Raw genomic sequence first — 22,619 nt, forward strand, 5'->3', positions numbered from 1 at the left:
AATTATTTTGAAGAATGAAAGATCAAAGAGTAATTTTAAAATTCATGCTACTTCCTATTTTGTTATTACATCATCTTTTCATTTTGACATTTAGTCACATACTATTGGCCTGTAAAAATAACTTTCTTTTAAAAAAATGCCACCACCTCTAATTATTGCTTATTTTCACAGTCTACTAATATGAAATGGGAAAAAAATATGTGAAATCTGTAAGCAACATGAAAATAATTAGCCACTGATGATAATGTCTATAATATTATAACAAGTCTACAAAAAATGAGCTAGGAAAAAAAACAAGAAAACAATTAAAATAAAATAAATAATAAAAAGCACAGGACCTCTCTGACTCTTCAAGAGCTAAATGCAATATGTATAAAGAAAATCATCAGAAAGCAATGAAAAACTTCCTTTTTACTCCTTCTATCTCAACAACAGTAAGATCTAAGATACCCTACTTAGTTCTTAGCAATTATCCATATCATAAACCAGGTTCAATTTATCTGAACTAAATAGAGACATAGTTTTCTAAAGCAATACATCCTGTGCTGTTCTCCCCAGTTAGGATGAAATACAATTTGGAATAAGTATGAAATTTCCAAGAACAGTATCCATATTCTTCAAAATTGGCAGAGTATGAGTCACTAGAGGGGCAGAACCAAGATGGCAGAGGAGAGCAGACATGACTCTCTGTGACCTCCTCTGACCTTCTTTCAAACCAACAGTAGATTAATCCTCTAAACTGGTTTTGGAGTCACAGAACTCACAAAATTCTGGAATTAGGAACTTCAGGACAGGTTGGTTTCAAAAGAATAGGAGGCAGTCTGCTGAGTCCAGACTGCAGCACAGGGAGCTATGGGCAGGGAATTGGGGCAGTATCAAGAGAAGGTCAAAATGGAATCATGATTTAGATATAAAGAATGATATTATAAGCAAATTGGAAGAACAAAGGGTAGTTTGCTTCTCAGAACTGTGGAGAAGGAAGGAATTTGTGAACAAAGAAAACTCATAATTGAACATCAAATAGATAATTTTGATTATATTATGTGAAAAGGTTTTTGTACAAACAAAACTAAGGCATACAAGATTAGAAGGGAAGCAATAAAATGAGAAAACATCTTTACATTTAAGGATTCTGATAAAAGTCTCATTTCTAAAATGTAGGGAATAGACTGAAATTCATAAGAATTGAAGCCATTCTCCGAATGATAAAGGGTCAAAGGTTATGAACAGACAATTTTCAGATAAAATAATTAATATTTCTAATCATATGAAAAGATGCTCTATATCACTATTGATGAAAGAAATGCAAATTACAAAAACTCTGAGACACCAACATACACCTCTGGGATTGGCTAAGATGACAGGAAAAGATAGTGACAAATGTTGGAGGGGATATGGGAAGACTGGGACACTAATACATTGTTGGTGGAACTGTGAATGGATCCAGGCATTTTGGAGAGCAATTTGGAACTATGCTCAAAAAGTTATCAAATTGTGCATACCCTTTGATCCAGCAGTGTTTCTACTAGGCTGATACCCCAAAGAGATACTAAAGAAGGGAAAGGGACCTGTATGTGCCAAAATGTTGTTCATAACATTCTCACTCTTTTTGATGTTGTTCCCTTGTATTTTGTTTTCTTTTCCTTTTTTTTTCTTTTTTGACCTGATTTTTCTTATGCAAAAAGAGCATTGTATAAATATATTTATGTTATTGGATTTAACATATATTCTAACATGTATAACATATAGTATATTACTTGCCATCAAAGGGAGGAATTGGGTGGATTAAGGGGAAAATTTGGAACATAAGGCTTTGCAAGGGTCAAATAAGTGTAAGAATTTTAACAATTAAATATTCAAGTTCACATCTATACTATATATTATTCCTATAAAAGACTTAAAAGTTTTATTTTCCTATTACAAAAAATAATGAAAAAGAAAGTACAAAGAAAGCTCTAGAAAAATGATGTCTCCAAATATCAGGAAGTGGGAGAAAATTGAATTTCTTAAGTGGGCAGAACAACAATATTTTTGAAAGTCAAAAAGTATGTCTTGGATTAGAAAACTTTGTAACATCAATCATGCTCAGTCATTAGTAGAAAGCCAGGATTATTGGAGGGGCATCTGAAGGTTTCTTCATTCAGATTCAGCATCTGGAAGGCTCAACATCTCTTGAAGAAAGAGAACACTTTCTTCAGTCCCACTTTGACATCTTTGTTCCTCAAGGTGTAAATGAGAGGGTTGAGGGTGGGAGCCACTGAAGTGTATATCACAGACACAACTTTATCTTTATCCAAAGAGTAGCTGGAAGATGGCCGGATGTAGGTATAAATTACAGTGCTATAATACATGCTGACTACAATGAGGTGGGAAGAACAGGTAGAGAAGGCTCTCTTTTTGCCCTCGTTGGTGCGGATTTTCAAGATGCTGGAGATAATGCAGGCATAGGAGAGCATCGTGATCATGAAATTCCCCACAGCTAGAAATACATCTGCTGTAAAGGCCATGGTTTCATTCAGGTAAGTAGGGGTACAAGAGAGCTTCAGTAGAGGAGGGATCTCACAGAAAAAGTGATTAACTACATTAGAGTGACAGAAAGACAATCGAAGCATAAGGCTGCTATTAATGCTAGTATTGAGGATGCTTATTGACCAAACGCCAGCAGCTAACAGCATACAAACCCTCTTGTTCATCATGGTACTATAGTGAAGGGGATGACAGATGGCTACATACCTGTCATAAGCCATGGCTGTGAAAAGCAGCAGCTCAGCCCCTAAGGACCAAGTGAAGAAATATAGTTGTGCCATGCATCCTGAATAAGATATGGTCTTTCTGCCCACCATATTTTCAAGCAGTTTTGGTAAAATTGTAGAGGTGCACAGGATATCAACCACAGCTAAATTGACCAAAAAGAAATACATAGGTGTGTGCAGTGTGGGATTAAAACTGATTGTAACAAAGATGAGGATGTTCCCTGAGAGTGCCACTGTGTAAAGAGAGAGGAAAAAGACAAAGAACAAGGACTGGAGGTGAGGGGCTTCTGAGAATCCTTTCACAAAGAACTCAGTCACCAGTGTCTGATTCATCCATGCCATTGGGTAGAATAATCTTGACTGTGTCCTAGATATTCCAATCACCTTTCAATTTAATTATGGCCTAGTTAAAAAAAATAAAAATGAGTTTTATATTATATATATAATTATAATCATATCTATGTGCATTTATTTTCACAATTATACTTCACAAGTTTGTCTTTAGTGAGAACAAAAATTGAGCTTGATTAATATCAGATGCTTTCTGACTTAAATCCCACTTCTACAATTCCCTTATGTGGAATTATCAATATCATCTCTCTTTAAATCTTAGTTTTTTATCATTATATTATATTATGAAAATTATATTAAATGCTTTATCTCATAGAATTGTTATGAGAATCAAATTAGATAATGAATGGGAAAAAACACATTACAAATTGTAAAGTGCCATATACAAATAATTCATAATTAGCTATTTTGTTTTATTTATAAGAATTAATTACTTTGTATTGAACTATATAATAAAAGGATATTTTTCAAAATATATTTTAGATCATATAAGTTAAAATTGAGATATTGTTGGCCTATTCAATGAGAACCAGAGTATTTTGATTTAGTTAAGTAGTTTCATTTGAATTCCAATTGGCTTTATCAGAGCTTTTTTTTACAATGCTTTATTTCATGAAATCATACATGAAATAAGATATAAATAGCAATTGTTTTTGTATGGCCAGAAACCTTATCTATTGTCCTCTCCCAGTCAGATTATTTTTCAGCTGGTAAAATAAATCTTTTTAGCCTCTTTTTTTTAAACCTAGTTTTAATCTCTAATTAGTATTGCTTCAAACAAACTTAGTCCTGTGAAAGACCTTAATCTTAACTCCCACTACATTCAGGGCCACCCCTAATAATCATCCTGATCTGTAAATTACCTCTAGATCTAAATGGTTCTGCAGGAAAGCCTGAAGTTGGGAATTTTGCATAACCCTGCCTCATTTAAATCAGATTCACTTGTAATTATGGTTTTCTGATGTCTTTATCCTATTTGAGGACAAGAAACAAACAACAATTTGTGAATAGTAGCTATCCTATTGGGAACCCAATCGCCAGTTCCAGTTGGGCAATGCTACTTCCTTGCTTTTTTTCCATCTTTCTCCCTCCAAACTTCTGTCCATTCCTATGTTCACAAACAAAATCATACCCTTCCCTTTGCCCAAAGCATCATAAATTTTGATATATGAAACCTCATAAGATATCTTGGACTTTGTGGGCTAAATCCCTTTTCTCTTATCTACTTATTTATTCTATCATTTAATTACATGATAATGAGGCTCTGGAAGGAACCATGGTAGAGCTCAATGGTTCTCAAAGTATGGTCTGGAGATATTTAAGCATTTCCCAAGATCTTTTTAGTGAGTCTTCAAAATCAAAACTATTTTCACAACACGTTACATTCAGAAACAAACATACAAAGTTAGCTATTTTCTATTGTCAGATATTAAAGAGAATTACAAAAATTACAAAAAAAAGACAAAGGCACAATCTTTATTACTTTTTTTAAAGTTAATTTTCATAAAATATGTCACTTGCAGTTAAAAATGGGTATATTATTGAGTGAATTAAGTATTTTTAAATTTGTCCAGTTTAATAATCTAATGTAGTAAATATAAATACATAGAACTGACATATGCAAAACCTGTTCAAAGTCCTCAAGTTTTAAGAGTATAAAGTGTTCCAGGGATTTACAAAAAATTTTGAGAACTGCTAGTATGGTTTGTAAAATATTAAATAATAAAGACCTGTGTTCACTTTTGCCTTTGATATTTAGTAGGTGTCTGAACTGAGGTAAACTATAACCTATGAATTTCAGACAATTTTTTTCCATTTCCCTAGGAAACTAAATAGATATTTTAGTCTATATTTGCTATGCCATCAACAAAATCACAAAAATTTGACCAATCAATGAGGCTCTGCTTTCCCAACAGTCCATGGAATTATCTGTTGCAATACTTTTCCTGCTACCATTATGTAATTCCATCTGGCAAAGGCATACCTGAGATAATTGGGAAATTCCCAAAAGATTTTGCTAAGGACAGAGCTCCTATTGACCTTGGAACAATGAGTCATCATCATTATTCTTTATTCTCTTTTGTTCACACAAGACCTCTCCAAGTACACAAGCAATTCAAGACAGGTATATAGGAATACAAAGACAATGGGAAAATTATCAAGAATTTTACTTTTCTGAAGCCCAGTAATTCCATCACAAAGTAGTTTCTGCTATATTGTTATTATTCCTTCTTTCCAAGACAAATAGTAAACATCAGAATACAAAGTGCAATCAACAAACATCAACCAGCTTCTCTAGCCCTTCCTGTTTTCATGTACAAACAATCTCTGCATAAGAAAGAATAAAGGTCCTCATTAAGGCAGTTTGGAGAAGTTATTGCTTTCCATATTCTTAACTCAACTGTTCTAATCTTCTGGTTTTTGTAAAGGTTAAAGGAGAAAATCTGAATAAAAGAACTGGAAAAAATAAATTAAATTATGAAACAGAGAAGTTTTTTCCCGTGCTATTCCAAAAGTCATAGTATAGTTTTAAACTATTAAAACTTTAAAAAGCTTTTTTTTTTCTTATGTATTTGTCATTTTCTCCTTAGCCTTTTAAAGTTGAAAATTGAACAAAGACTTTTGAGAAAGATTGTCTATATCTGTGATGTTTTAAAAATGTGTTTCATCTCTGCATTTAGTATCTGGTTCTCCAGATGCTCGAAATGAACAGAAGTGTGAAAAAGGAAAAGTATGACAATTGCCCAAATCCATACTATCTTTCCTTTGGTTCTTCCATATAAAAAAAAATTCCCCAAAGGATCATAACAAGAATTGTGAAAGTTTAAAAATTATATGTTGCTAATAAAATAATTATTTAGAAGCCAACTTTGCAATTTATTTTATATTCATATATCAATTTATGAAGTTTAAAACATTATTCATTTTTGACCATTTCAGTTTCTTAGTGTAAGATTAACTCCATTTTTTTTCCAATAGGAGTTTTAGATTTAAAGTATTAAAGTATTCATTTAAAATATTAAAAATAATGAGAAATTTATATTTATATTATCTACTTCAGAAAGCATATATAAGGAAAGTGCATGGAAAATCATGAAAGAATGCATATATATGTGCAACTATTCTTTTCCTTCTTGTGGCTAGTTATTATAACAATATCTTGATTCAAATTAAGTACTGCTACAGAGACAGAATCAATAAACAATCATTTACCCATTTCTTCATGAAGAATTCACTATTCTGGACAAGCACAACAACAATTATTTGCCTCAGGAATTACTATTTGCCCCTGGGTTATGGACCATTTTAATCAATTACTTGGGGAAAGGTTTTGATGGCATGCTTAACATATATGCCTATGACATCAAAGCTGGCAAGAATAGTTAACCCAGTGGATTGAAGTCAACATTCATAAAATCTTGGCAAGATAGAACATTGGGCTAAACTGAAAAAAATTAAAGCATTAAGTCATACAAATAGGTTCAAAAAATCAACTTCATAAGTACAAGATGGGGAACTGTGGCTAGACATCAATTAACTTGACAAAGACTTGTAGGTTTATGGAACTGCATTCTCAAGGCAGATCAGCGGTATCAGGGAGAACCAATAAAGCTAAGACTGCAATGACGATCATAATGTTTAGACTAATGAAATGATTGCCACAGTCTGCCTTGGTTGGATCACATGAAATCAAATAAGCTATTGAAGGTTATTGAATAAATAACAGAAGAGTGAGTTTGCCAGCAGGCATTGAATAAACACTGCTCTACACCAGATATCATACTAAAGTACTGGGGAAACAAACAAACAAACAAACAAAAATGAATAATAAAGTCCCTGACCTCCTAGAACTCCCTGATTATATGATAACAACTATGTATATCCAGGGATGTATGTCTTGTAAATTAAAGGTAATAAAAGAAAAGGCATCAATCAGTATTTGGAGAAGGGAATAGAAGAGAATAGGAAATGCTTCTTGCAAATTGTAAAATTTGCAATGAGTTTTACATGATATATAACTTATATGTGACTGTTTTCCATGTCAGAGAGGGGGGAAGAGAAGGGAAGAGGGACAGAGAGATAGAATTTGGAAATCAAAACTTTTAAAAAACAAAATATTATAAAAGTTTTAACATAATGTATATATACATATATATATCTCAAAATGTTACAATACATACATATATCAAATCTAATATGTTATAATTATGTTATAATTACATTGTATATATTATGTATCTCAGGGTTTTTTTTTTTAAAGGAAATGAGTGTCAAAGAAAGCCAAGGAGGCCAGGAGACAAAAGTCAGGAAGGAGACCATTCCATACATGAGGAGAAAAAGTATTAATTTAAAGGAAATGGTTTGTATTTAGTTTGGAGAATGAAGACCTAGAGAATAAGAAGAGGGCAGATGGGAGGGCTACCTACATAAAAGGAATTAAATTTGTTCTACTTAAGACAGAACAGGGGTGATGAGAAAAAGTTGTGAAGAGTTCAAATTTATGCTAATTTAGAGGAACTCTTTTTAATCAAAAAATAGAATCCTATTGCTTTAAAGTGGGTTTCCCTTCCTTTGGTATTTTTAAAGCAAATCTAGAAGCTCATTTGGTATGTATGGTATAGCAATGATTCCTATTCAGGCATAAATTTGACTAAATGCTCTCTACACTTCTTTGGAAGGTCCTTTGCAATTAATTATAGAAGGACTTTTTGTCTTCCCCTGGCTGCCATGTTAATAATTCTTATGAAGAACAGTAGTAAGAACAAGCTAGCCCATATTCCTCATGAAATTCTTAATAATATAGAACCAAATAATCCATTTGTCCCCCGTGTTTTCATCATTTCTAAAGCATAAATTTTTTTCCAACTTACTCTTTCTCTCAGGCTGTTTTTTATCTCTTGCAATAACAGATTCAAGGCTGAAATGTAGTGTAAACCTCATGAATCCATTATTATTCAGTGGAAAAAACTGAAGCCTACAGATATTAAGTAACTTACCCAAAGTCACATAAGTAGCTTTTAATAGAACAAATATTTGAATCCAGGTTCTCCAAATCCAGGACTCTGTCCACAACATTGCTATTTCTTCATACTTGCCTGTTGCTCCTTGCTTGTTCCTTGCAAATGAAAAAAATGAGATCAAGTTTAAGGGATACAAGTTTCCAATTTTAGTCCCAAATACAAGTATTCAACATTGAATCCAATAGGACTTTATTTTTTATACACAAGCATCATATAGAATACATATATTTTTTAAAAAGAAACATCTTATACCAGGCAGGGAGAAAAAGACTCTTTCTTACTCATTCTCTGGCTTTATTTAGACAAGGAGCTTTCTCCACTCCTAATAAATGCATTAGCAGCCTATTACCTGAAAGTATTAAGTGGGCATTTGACCCATGGGCAAAATAAAATTACTTGGCAGGATAAGAAGTTAGCAATTCATCTATAGAAGACACTTGGGATATCACTTCAAAATTAATGTCATATTCGTTCCTAAAGGATCAATTAAGGCAGAGTTTGACTACTCTGATTACATAAAATCAATTACATTTCCTGAACCCCATTTATGTATCTGAGATTGTTCTTAAAAAGTGACCAGCAATTTAATTGGTTTTAATAATAGTGGTATCATATGCAGTTATCAATCAAGGAGAACAGAAAATTGTTTGCATTTGTTAAAGCTTCTGACCTGGTATCCAAGAATATACAAAGTGGTAGTGGACAAGTATCTGACTACATCCTGCAATATTGTGCAGGGCAACTATGTGATACAGTGGGTAGAGGGCTGAGTCAGAAAGATCTGAGTTGAATCCTGCCTCAGACACTCATGGATGTGATCTCTGTACAAGTGGCATAATTTCTTTCTGCCTCAATTTTTCCATCTATGTAACAGACATAAGTTACATTTGCCTTTTAAAGTTGTAATGAGAATAAAATTGATACTTGTATGCATGTGTGTATATATGTATATATATATATATATATATATATATATATATATATATAGCACATATATATGCTAGCTATTAGCTATTATGGGGTTTTTTTGGTCACAATGACTGAAATGAAATGTTATCAGTTGTGAAAGGAATCCATGGCCATATAAGGTACCCTTTGTTTTCTGGACATGATAAATTACCATATTTTTCTGGGAATGGAGAGATATAGCTGAAAGTCACAATAAGTTGCTGACTATTCAAGGATGTTCTCAGGAACCTCCCACCTGTGGTCAGCAGCTGACCCACTGGGTAGGCTCTTCTCCAATTGATATTCCTTCATTGATCCTGAGGTGTCCACAAGGTGCTCATGCTTGCTCTTTGCTCAGTGATTAGAGAATGCTCACTGATCATGCGTGCTAAACTGTATAAAACAAAGGCTGTGCTGCTCAAAAAACTGAAGTCTTTTCCTACCATCACTGGCTTAAGTCCCATCAGTCTGTTCCTGAGACTGGGAGCCTGAGCTAGTCTCATTCTCCCCAACTGAAATGTCCATAACAATCAATAATATAATCAACCTGAGTGATTCTTTTACTGAAATGTCAAATTCAGTAAAGCCAAAAGACTAAATAACAGAGAATGATTGATACGGCTGTGCATAGAGACAGATCTTGGATGCTATTAGTAAAGCCATTAATGTTATTCCAGAAAAAAAAAAAACCAGAAGTGTTTCCCAAATCTTCCTGTTCTACATAAACAGAAAATTCTATAATAATACTTGTGTGACTTAAGCTGTTGTACAACAAACTTCATATTAAAGAGCTTTTTGCTTGGCTTAAATGACTTCTAGTTTCCCTTTCTGCTCAATGGAAGAAATGCTATTCCGGTAATCAAATGATTTAGGTTCAAATTCAAGTTCTGTCACTATTAACAGGATGTTGGGGAGATAACTTAACCTCTTCGGGCCTTAGTTTCCTTATCTGTAAAAGGAAGAGTTTATAATAAATAACCTTTAAGGTCCCCTTTCAGTTCTAAACCACATTTTTAACGAGTATTTGTACAAGTCCTCGAATCATCAGTATTTAATCAAAATGGTTTCAATCCCAGAAATGGAGCCATGTTATAGGCTAATTTTTTGCTGTTTAGTTATTTCCTTCTTCAAAAATTAAAAGAAAAGGCTTTTTTTTTTTTTACTATTCAGATAATTTATGCTTTTTTCCCATTATCCAAAGGAGCCACCTTTGTCTGAACCAGCCTGTTTTTTTCAGTTTTACATATTTTACTTTTAAACAAGCATTTCCATAACATAGTAGAATTTACAAAAAAAATATTACATGGAGCAGCTAGAGGGTACAGCAGATAAAGCACTGGCACTGGAGTCAGGAGGACCTGAGTTCAAATTTGACCTTAGACAATTAAAACTTACTAGCTGTGTGACTCTAGGCAAGTAACTCAACCCCAATTGCCTACCAAAACATATATAGATTATACCTGAAAATTCAAATCTATTATGAATAACAAGTTATACATATAACTTTAAATATATAATAATATTGTCATGTAGGTTTTTTTTTTTACTTTTTTTTGGGGTCACTCTCCTGACTCAAGAAATGCCTACCATTGACACAAACAAGTGTATATGTATGTATATATATATATATATATGTATATGTGTATTTATGTATATATTGCTATAAATTTTTAGAACATGTATGTTCTTCCCCCAAAAAACATCTCTGGAAATAAACCTAGTAATAGTATTGCTGAGTCAAAGAGTATAGACGGTTTAATAACTCTTTGGGCATAATTCCAAATTGTCACCAAAATGATTGGATCAGGTGAGCAATGAATTAGTGACAAATTTTTCCACATCCCCTCCAACATTTATTGCTTTGTCCTTCAATAATTCTGACCCCTCCATAAGTATAAAATGATATATTAAATGATATCTCAAAGTTGTTTTCATTTGCATTTCCCTAAGCAATAATGATTTGGAGCAATTTTTCACGATTATGTATTATTTTGATTTCTTCATTGAAAAATTGATTGTTTATATTCTTTGACCATTTATCATTTGGTTAATGACTCATTCTTATAGATTTGACAACTTTTTTATATATTTTATTTGAGGTCTTAATCTATCTAAAAAATTCCCTCCTCCCAATTTTCTGCTTTCTTTCTCATTTTGGCTACATTCTTTTCATTTGTACAAATTTTTTTAATGAATGAAACTATCCATTTTATACCTCACTCTCTTCTCTTTTGCTTTTAGTTCATAATTTTTTGCTTATGCATAGGTCTGATAAGTAATGTGTTCCATGGTCTTCTATTTTTCTTATAATTTCTTCAATTATTTACATCTGATTATATATATATATATATATATATATATATATATATATATATGTAAAGGTTTTTAAATAGTTCTGTTTATATATTTTCTGGGCTTGTTGTGCTAGACATATTTCAGAATAATTTCTTATTTAGAATTATTTCTAAATAATTTTAGAATTATTCTAAAACAGGTATCTGTTGCTATATTTTCCTACAGGGTTACTTTATATCCTGCCACTTTGTTAAAATTGTTAAACAAATTGTTTTTCATATAAGTTAACTTACTTGTATTCAGAATTATATATATATATATATATATATATATATATTCCAAAATATATGATTTTTCTGGCTTCCACGATTTATCAAATATTTCTAAATTTGACCTCCATTTAGTAGACAAATGATCTATATAAATTTATTTAATTACATTGCATTTTATTCAGTTTTTCAAAATGAAAATAGATATAGTAATATCTTTCCAAAGAAGGAGTTTTATGGCATCAAATAGAATAACAAGGGTAAATGGCTATATCAGTGTGAGATATTAATTTTATTATTTCTAATTCTTGTCTACTGAATTTTGTAGGAAGTTTTCTTTTAAATATTCTCTATTGGCTCTGTGATTTTAGGGCACAGTTATATAGCTAGTATTATTAATATTTTTGTCAATATATTAAAGCAGCATTCTAACCTTATGCAAAAAGTATACTATTTAGTGGTCAAGTATTATTTATATTTGTTTATAATCAAAGAACTGAAAAGATCAAATTCACATCCTGGGAAACTATCTCAGAGAACAAAGATATTTTTCCAATGGTCTTGCAAAATTACATTCCAACAGAAATGTAAGTTTCTGAGGACAAGGACCATTTCATTTTTGTCTCTCCTCAGTGTCTCAGACAGTCCAGGCATAGGGGAAGTCTTTAATAAATGTTTTGCATTAATTATTTGAGGGAGGATATAATGAAGACTAGATGTTCATTTTCACTTCATGGAATGAAGCTTCAGGAGCAGAAGATATAAAAGCAGTGGTACAAAGAAGAAAGGGACTATAGAGATTTGAAATGGGTTCCCTGATGCCCATTAATTGGAGAATGGCTGAATAAGTTATGGCATATTAATGCAATAGAATATTATTGTTCTGTAAGAAATGACCAGCAGAATGATTTCAGAGAAGCTTGGAAATACTTACATGAACTGATGCTAAGTAAAATGAGCAGAACCAGGAGATTATTGTACATAGCAACAATAAGATCAATTCTGATGGACATGGCTCTCTTCAACAATGAGATGATTCAAACCAATTCCAAATGTTCAGTGATGAAGAGAGCCATCTACACCCAAAGAGAGGACTGTCAGAGCTGAGTGTTGACCACAACATAGCATTCTAACTCTTTCTGTTGTTTGCTTCCATTTTGTTTGCTTTCCCAGTTTTTTTTTTTTTCATATTGATCTGGTTTTTCTTGTGCATTAAGATGACTATATAAATATGTATAGATATATTGGATTTAACATATATTTTAACATATTTAACATGTATTAGACTACCTGCCATCTGGGGGGAGGTGGTAGGGGTAAAGAGGGGATAATTTGGAACAGAAGCCTTTGCAAGGGTCAATGTTGAAAAATTACCCATGCATATGTTTTGTGAATAAAAAGCTTTAATAAAAAAAGAAAAAAAAAATGGGTTCCCTGGGTGGAGAAATCTATTTATCTGCAGGGAACTTCCAGTGAATCATGTGGCCACAGAAAAAAAAAAGAACTATAAGACCACAAAGATAGTGAAGAACAGAGAATGTGGTCCCCCTGAAAAGAGTAAAAACCAAGAACTAAGCCACATGGCATAGAAGGAGTTTCTGAAAAATTCTATGGATCTGAATCAAACTTTCTGTAGAAAAATAGGCATTTCTGGGCAATGCCAATTTCTGTCTCATAGATACCTGACATCAATGTGTATGAAACAGAATTATTGTTTTTTTTCCCCATTATGAACATTCTGGTCCAACTGTTGAAGACATACTCCAGTCATGTCAGTCCACAACCTCATTACCATCACTAATTACTCACTCTCACTCTTTCTAATTCCATAACCCTAATTCTGAGCCTTCTATAAATATATAGATAGATATATGTATATGTATGTATGTGTGTATGCATGTATGTGTATATATATATATACATATATATACCCTTGTCTCTATTCACATCCGCATTAACTATTAGCATCATGTCCTATTCCAAGCCCTCGTTATCTCTCATTTGAACTATTGAAATAGCCTTCCAGTTAATCTTCTTTGTCTGTAAAGGCCAATTGATTAAAGGCCAATCCATCCTCAACTTAACTACTAAAGTTATTTTTCTTAAAGTGTAGGTCTGATTCTATAACCCCTCTACACAACAAATTCCAGGGACTCTTTAATACCACCACAGATATAAGAAAAAAATATGATACAACTTCAGAGAGGAAAAAAAAGCCAAAGCCAAAACATTTAAGAAAATTACATGTTGGATAGAAATAAAGAAGGTGAAAAAAGTGTATATGGTTGTGAAGGCCACTGATGGAGGGATTGAATTTTCTGATTATTTTCTAATTTTGAAATATTATCATTGTTGCTATTTTCATTTGTTGATTCTAGGGGAGTGTTATGAACATTGCAACACTTACTATTTGGGTCAAGATAACCATTATGTCCTATCATTGAAGCATTATTTTAAATTTTAATACAACTTGTTCATTATTTTTCTCCTAAAGTCAAAACAGATGTGTTTAAAATTCCCTATTGAACTAGATTTCTGCTAGTTTAATTAAATTAGAGGTATAATTGAGTAATCATTAATTAAATAAGAGACCATAAATAAAATAGTCAAATAGCAATGAAAAATCAAAGAATAATGACATGTTTGCTTTTCAAAGTTTTCCAGAATCACATCAATTACAGATTTTCTTATTTAGCTCCTTGGGTTTTTTTTGTTTGTCTTATAATTCCACCCTCTTTTCTACACCCTGAGAAGCAATTATTTTAAAAACAATCCATAAGAAATGTTTCTATTCATTAAATAATTAGAATTAGTCAACATAATCTATTTGGATTTTCCATAGTATTATTTTGAGATCTGGGTTAAAATATAAATTTTAAAATATCTTTCTTTAGATCTGTAGAATGTTGTTCCCTTTATAATTGTTGAGGATGCTAACGTTGGTCACTTGCATTGACACACAATTCAAATTATACAATAGTGCATGTAAGTAGGAAATATTGGGGCAACAGACCAGAAATGTCTATAAAAAAAATAGCACAGCCAAGATTATAATGAGTTTCCCATGTCTGGATGAACAGCTATCAAAAGTGAAAGAAGAGATCTTCATGTTTTATATTAGATTTCATGATCTTAGATTAATCTTTCTAAGGCATGCCATTCCAATATTTAAAAATTGTCTTTGGCTCTCTATTGCCTCTAAGATCAAATATAAATTCATAAACTTTGCTAATAATTCATAAAATTTCCTAACAGACTACGTTTTGTGATTTATTTCATGTTATCCTGCTTCACATACTCAATGTTCCAGGCACAGTCATCTACTATCTATTATCCAAACTCTTTTTAGCTCAATTTTTGGTGACTTATTTCTTGCCAAGAATGTATTCCCTTCATAATGCTATTTCTTATGTTCTTACCTAAAGAGAGGTTATTACCTGAGGTCTGAGTTGTTTTTTTTTTAATTAGTAACTATTTCAATATAATTACTTTGACACACGCATTTTATTTTATACATTTAAGAACATTATTTTGAAGTGTCCATCAGCTACATCAAAAGTATCCATACCAAAAAAAAAGGCTAAGAACCCATGCTTTAATCTTGTGTTAATTAAAAACCATTAGTGTTTCCCTATTACTTCTAGGATAAAACACAAACTCATCAGTTTTTAGTTTTTTTGCTCTGCATAATATCTCTTCACTCTATCTTACCCATTTCAGATTTCTCAAATTCATATATTGTTTTGAGTTGTGTAGCCCTTTATCAGCAACCAAAATAGGAGGTATCTGTTGTACCACAGATTTGTTAAACTCTATACAATTTATGTTTCAATACAGATCATTTACAAATGTGCTTTCTTTTTTTCCCTGTTTTTTAAATAGCTTTTTATTTTCAAAATATACGCAAAGACACTCTTCAACACTCACCTTTACAAAACCTTGTGCTCCAAAATATTCTCCCTGCCTTCCCCCAGTCCACTCCCCTAGACACCAAATACTCCAATATACATTTAAAAGTCTGCAGTTCTTCTAAATATATTACCACATTTATCAAGATGCACAAGAAAATTCAGATGAAAAAAGGAAAAAAATGTGAAAGGAAAAAAAGCAAGTAAACAACAAAAAAGGTGAAAATACTATGCTGTGATACATATTCAATCCCCACAGTCCTCTTTCTCAATGCATATGACAGTCTACATCACAATTGGATTGATCACTATTGGAATTAGCCTGCATTACATTTTTCATTTTTTCATTTTTCATTTTTAATTTATTATTATTCATTTTTCATTATTAAAAGTTTTCACCCTTTTTGTTTGTTTACAACTTGGAAAACTTCTGAAAGCTAAATATATGCCATGAGTCTACAAAGAAGGCAAATATAGAATATGGTAAATGCTTTACAAATTGTATTTGAAGGACCATCTGCCACTCTGACTTTATAGCCATCATCACTTTTTTAAAATATAAAATATTTTGATTTATTGTCCTAAACAAGAAATCATTTTATAATGAGTTGAAATTAAGAATGAGGTATACCTACTAGAAAAGAAGAGAAGAAAGCTCTATTAATTTTGAGGTTTCATTATCCCCAAAGAGCAGGAACTGTGTCTTTACAAGAGTGAAGGGGGACCCAATTAAAGAACGAGTACTTGCAAGTGATATCCCTGAGTATTCAGAGCTTTTGTGGACTATAATTGCTTTAGCTGCATAACTCACTGAACTATCTTGCCTGTTTCTACACTGGCTTGACTGGGTACAATTCAAAAATGTATTCTCCAAAAAAGAGATTACCTTAGAATCCCTAGCTTCTCACAAAGCTCTCCTTAAGGGCTATATGCTCATCTCTCCCTTTCATTGTCAGCAGCTAATTTTTTTTGCTTAATTTCAAATTATTTTGTATAAAAGTTACATTTTCCTATATTATATTCAGCCCCACCCCAGAAGAATAGCATCACTGTGATATTAAAACTGTTTGACATCCCTTGCTTTGGTATTTGCAACCAAAGAATACATAATGATATCATGAACTAAATAGGTGCTTAATAATTATTTTATTGAATTGAATTAAATAAGTCCAAATACCGCATATAACTTTTTGAATTTAATAATATTTTTTTCCAATTACATGCAAAATAATTTTCAACATTCATTGTTGTAAATTTTCCAGCTCCAAATTTTTCCCTCCCTCTTCCCCTTCTCTCCCGGCACTACCCCAAGATAGCAAGCAATTTCATATTGATTATACAATCATGTTAAATGTGGAAGAAGAATCAGGATAAATAGAAAAACCCATAAGACAGAAAAAGTAATAAAATAACAAAAGCGAAAATAATAAGGTTCAATCTGCTTTCCAACTCCATAGTTCTTTCTCTGGATATGAAAACCATTTTCCATCATGCATCTTTTGGAGTTGCCTTGGATCATTATATGGCTGAAAGCTATATATAATTTATATACTTAAGTACTTATTGAACATCATTGTTGTATTTTATCTTTGTCTCTATTACACTTTATATTTTATTTTGTTTACCTTCTTACATGCTGTGGAATAAAAATCATTGTGTATTGCATCATTTTTTCATTATATGATAGCATTTAACTCTTAGGTCCCATATAATTTTTTTTAACTTTTTAAAATTAACAAGCCTTTATTTTCTCTCTCTCCCACATACCATCCCCCAACCAAACCAAAACAAAACAAAACCAAAAAACCCCTTTTGTTTGCCTATTCAAGCCAAATCAATTCCTCTATTGGCCACATACAAAAAAAAAATTATACTGCAGAGAATTAAAGAAAACTAATTATAGTATAATACAGTTATCAAATATATATATATTTGCCAATTGCCTCAGCGCATATATATATATATATATATATATATATATATATGCTGAGGCAATTGGGGTTAAGTGACTTGCCCAGAGTCATACAGCTAGGAAGTATTAAATGTCTGAAACCAGTTTTAAACTCAGATCCTTCTGTCTTCCAGACTGGTGTTCTATTCACTGCACTACCTAATAAACATATATTTTTATTTTTTTTAGTCTTTTTTTATAATTATAACTTTTTATTGATAGAATGCATGCCTGGGTAATTTTTTACAACATTATCCCTTACACTCACTTCTGTTCCAACTTTTCCCCTCCCTCCTTTCACTCCCTCCCCCAGATGGTAAGCAGTCCTATACATGTTGAATATGTCACAATATATCCTAGATACAATATGTGTGTGCAGTTCTCTTGTTGCACAGGAAGAATTGGATTCAGAAGGTAAAAATAACATGGGAAGAAAAACAAAAATGAAAACAGTTTACATTCATTTCCCAGTGTTCTTTCTTTGGGTATAGCTGCTTCGGTACATCCTTGATCAATTGAAATCGAGTTAGATCTTCTCTTTGTTGAAGAAATCCACTTCTTTCAGAATACATCCTCATATATGGATATGGAATCGTTGTTCCATATAATTTATTTTAGCTAATTTTTCTAACCTCAATTGTTTTTCAATTGTGATTCTTATAATATGGTTGATATACTTCCCAGTTTCTTATCATGAGTAAATCTAATACAAAAGTTATTAATGTGTTCATGTGATTCATTGGTAAAACTATAAGATAGCACAGTTCCAAGCACAGATGCTCAGGGCACTCAACTGATGAGCTTTTTCATCCCATATTCTTCACTAAATTTCTTCCATCCCCCTTCATATCCAAGCTGTTGCCAAACTCTGCTGATTTCATCTTCACATCTCCTTTAATAAGAAGATGTTCTCATAACATCAAAACATCTCAGAATAAAAATTACATTCAGAGGTGATCAAGACCAGACTGAAAAAGAAACCTTTCTGTGACCTAATTGGTTGTCTGGACACTGGGAATTCATTATACCCTAAGAAAATCAGTTCTGATTCCACACATCTATGATCTGTTGTCTTGATATTCTCTCTATATGTGCACGACTGTGGGAGTTGAGTATCTTTGGAAAGCATTCATGTATTAGACTTTTTCAATCATGTCCAACTCTTCATGACCCCTTTTGGGGTTTTCTTGGCAAAGATATTGGAGTAGTTTGCCATTTCCTTCATTCATTTTACAGATGAAGGAACTGAGGCAAACAGGATTAAGTGACTTGCAGAGTCACACAGTTTGTAAATGTTTGAAGACAGATTTGAAGACCTGGCACTGTATCCACTGTATCACCTAGCTGCTCCATTCAAATAAAACATCCTAAATAATTATAGGGAAAAGACAATGCTATAAATTTAAGTAAAGAAATTTAAGAATCTTATATTATCCCTCACATGTGGACACTCAAAATAACACAACAGAATTAGCATTCTGAGCAAGTTATCTTGCCAATTCCAATGATTTAATGAATGAATGGAAACATTTTCTTGAGTGCAATTTTAAAATCCTTATTCCTCAGAGTATATATAAGAGGGTTCAGTGTGGGGCTAACTGTGGTGTACAGTAGAGCTACCACTTTTCCATTATTCATTGAAGATCCAGAACCTGGAAAAATGTAAGTGTATATAATTGTGGCATAATACATGCTGACAACCATAAGGTGAGAGGAACATGTAGAGAAGGCTTTTTTCTTGCCCTCTGTGGTGTGGATCTTTAGGATGTTAGAGATGATAAAGCCATAAGATACCATAGTGAGCACAAAATTAATCACCCCAAAGTACACATCTGCAATAACTATCATGATGTTGTTCAGATATGTGGAGCTACAGGAGAGCAACAACAATGAGGGGATTTCACAGAGGAAGTGCTTAATCTCGTTAGGACCACAAAAGGTCAATCTCAGCATTAGACCAGTGTGTAACAATGAACTGAGGGCACCAATGCCCCACACACTGTTCACTAAAAACATACAAACCATCCTACTCATCATAGTGCTGTGATGTAGGGGATGGCAGATGGCCACATATCTGTCATAAGCCATGGCTGTGAAAAGTAGAAGTTCAGTCCCCAAAAAACAAGTGAGGAAATACAGCTGGGTCATGCAGCCATCATAGGAGATGGATTTCTTCTTCACAATAAGGTTCTCCAGCAATTTGGGCAAAACTGTGGATGTGCAGCCTATATCTAAAATAGCCAAATTGGCAAGGAAAAAATACATCGGCGTATGGAGACCAGAGTCCAGACTGATGGCCATGACAATTAGACTATTACCTGTGAGGGCTGTGAGATAAAGAAAAAGAAAGATGATAAACAAGAATATCTGGAGTTGAGGTGTCTCTGAAAAACCTTGTAGAACAAACTCTGTCACTAGCGTTTGATTGTTCAAAGCCATTCAACAAGACAATGTCTCTTGGACATTGGACAATTCAAAGGAGGTTCCACACAGCATGAGCTCCTTCATGGGATTTGTAGACAAGTCAGCTGAGCTTTAACAAAGAAAAAATGCACAGGCTTACATTAAAATTCAAAATACATTTCAACCATAGACAAAATGTTTGTTATAATAGAGTGCCAACCCTGAAGTCAGGAAGACCCGAGTTCAAATGCGGCCTCAGACACTTAACACTTCCTAGCTGTGTGACTTCACCCAATTGCCTCAGCAAAAAAAAAAAAAAAAAAAAAAAAAAAAAAAAAAAAAAGAAAGAAAGAAAAGAAAGTTTGTTATGAGAGAATCTACACTGCAAATACCCCCAGCAATTATTCCCCTGTTAGGCACATAATAGACACTTAATAAATGCTTACTGATTGACCAAGAATAAAATAACAAAAATTAAAAGAATGACATTAATTAAAAATCTGGTGATAGAAAATTCAGTCCATTCACCATTCCTTTCATCCATCTTATCTTCTCTCAATATTAGTCACTCTTTTTCTATCCTCTTTACTTGCTTGTTTCATAGCATACCTTTCCCCCCTCCTTTTTAGCATTTGCCTCTTTATTCCTACATTAAGGTAGGGATTGTATCTTCTTCACATTATATATGCCATCATGGAAGTATAAAATTTTTAGTAAACCTAAAAATGTTAAAATGTAATATTTTACATGAACTAAAATGTTTTTCAGACTTTCCTCCAGTCTCAGAAAATATGGGTGATAGATTAAGGACAAAAACTAAGAGTTCTACAAAGAAAGACTTTTGTTTTCTTTTTGCTTATATCCTCTCTATGTTTTGAAGGTAATGGCCTATGACCCAAAAGGATTGCCCTCTATTCCATTCAGAGAGAAAAATTTTTATTATCCAGAATATATTTTCAATTTTTATTTCTGAGAAAAGTCACTTTGAATAATTGAAGTTATAGGAAGAAAATGGATAATGACTTTCATTACTTAGTTATTTGGAATGTTATTCCAAAATTTTATTTTATACATATTGTGATTTTTTTTCTTCAAGATTACTATAAATGTTACCTCAAACTGTTTGGAGATAGTGTGATATAGGAGAGCATAGGGGAATTATACCAGTTTGGACATTTCTCTTTTTAAGCTGAAAAAGGCTTAAATATAGAATGTTAAATTAAAAAAACACTGTAACTGGTAGACAGGCCTAAAATGTAGAGTACGCATATTTTTTCTTTGGCACTAAACCATTAAGAATGTGTGGATATGTTGGTAAAGTTCTGTTCTTAGAGTCAGGAATAATTCTAACTCTGTCTTTGACAGTTATAAACTGAGTAACTATTGAAAAACACATAGATTCATAAGACAATTTCCTTAGACTTTTCTACTACAAGTTCCCTATGCTAAGTACAATCCCAGAATTATTATAAATATATATATAATAAATGATACATATTTGTCACACATCTCTCTCCATTTCAATATTGCATTTTAAAACAAACAAGTAACATAATTAGTGTCCCTACTTTTCAAGGCCCTTGTAAGGGTACTTATAAACCCTAAAATACTATCTAAAAATATTTTTATGTAACATTCATTTGAATTTTTATAATTATTTTTAATATCTTCTGTATTTTCTAATACAGAAAGGTTATTATAAACTAATAAAGAATTAGATTATAAACACACAAGGAAAATCACCATATATGCCTTTTAAATTTTAAGCAAAACATTGTATCTCTAGTTATTATCGATGTCAGTTCATGTGATCAAGATATGATTCTCCAACTATATTAGAAAATTGGTCAGTAGAATTGGCAACAACATTTCTATCATTAATAAGCAGTTCCCTACCTTGAATTTTTTTTAAATCACATTCAAGAAGGAGTAATTTTTCCCTACTTAACAAAGGCAAAACCATAGCCTTTGATTTTCAGGCAGACGGTATGGAGAATCCAAGAAGTTCTCTCTTTCACACAGAGTTGTTGTGACAAATGCACTAAATCAGAAATTTTGATATAAATGTGTTATAATTATGTATATATATCTCTATAAAATCGATACAAATATTTGTAATAAATATAGTCATAAACAAGCCTGACAACCTAGTTTTCCCAAACCCTAAATATCTAATAGCAATAATCACTCTTCTTTTATCAGCAATTTTTAATCAATGATCATTAGAGATCATTACTCAAGCCAGTCACCAACAATATAAAGGGGCTATTTGGAAATCATTATGAATTCTATACCCATATTCAAATTTCATCTCCCTGTACCAAGGTTGATTATTTAACCAGATTACCAGCATCATTTTCTTACTAGCCTTCCAGAGACGGCAGGGTTGATTACCTTTTTCATGTTAAAAGCTGCTCCCCTTTTAATGCTCCTCATTTGATTCTGAGCATAAGGAAACACCACATTACTATTAGTAGTTCAGGGTAACCATAGCAGTTCCTGAACCAAAACTGTACTTCCCAAAATCTTCTTTCTTTTCTACAGAAAAATATACTAAACAAAACAAAACAAAACAAAAAGTACAGGATATGAGCTCCCTGTGAGGTTCTACCTGATATATGTGTGCTCACTCTGAAGCCTAGGGTATTCAGACCTAGAGAATTCTCAGCAGATTAATATTTACCTCTCTTCTCTGAGACTAGGAATTGCTACTTTTAATG

At 32.3% G+C, this 22,619-nt stretch overlaps 2 protein-coding genes across 2 annotated transcripts; both read right to left on the reverse strand.

Annotated features, from left to right (window-relative positions):
• Window positions 1-2,162: 2,162 nt before the first annotated feature.
• On the reverse strand, window positions 2,163-3,095 carry LOC100915965 (olfactory receptor 13G1-like). The gene has a single exon (XM_003754949.1). The coding sequence runs from the start codon at window positions 3,093-3,095 to the stop codon at window positions 2,163-2,165; it is 933 nt and encodes a 310-aa protein (XP_003754997.1).
• Window positions 3,096-19,005: 15,910 nt separating this feature from the next.
• LOC100915707 (olfactory receptor 13A1-like) lies at window positions 19,006-19,935 on the reverse strand. The gene has a single exon (XM_003754948.1). It carries the CDS (start codon window positions 19,933-19,935, stop codon window positions 19,006-19,008), a length of 930 nt encoding a protein of 309 aa, XP_003754996.1.
• Between the last annotated feature and the right edge of the window lie 2,684 nt (window positions 19,936-22,619).

Source organism: Sarcophilus harrisii, chromosome 2 (assembly GCF_902635505.1).
Source record: "Sarcophilus harrisii chromosome 2, mSarHar1.11, whole genome shotgun sequence".
NCBI lineage: Eukaryota > Metazoa > Chordata > Mammalia > Dasyuromorphia > Dasyuridae > Sarcophilus > Sarcophilus harrisii.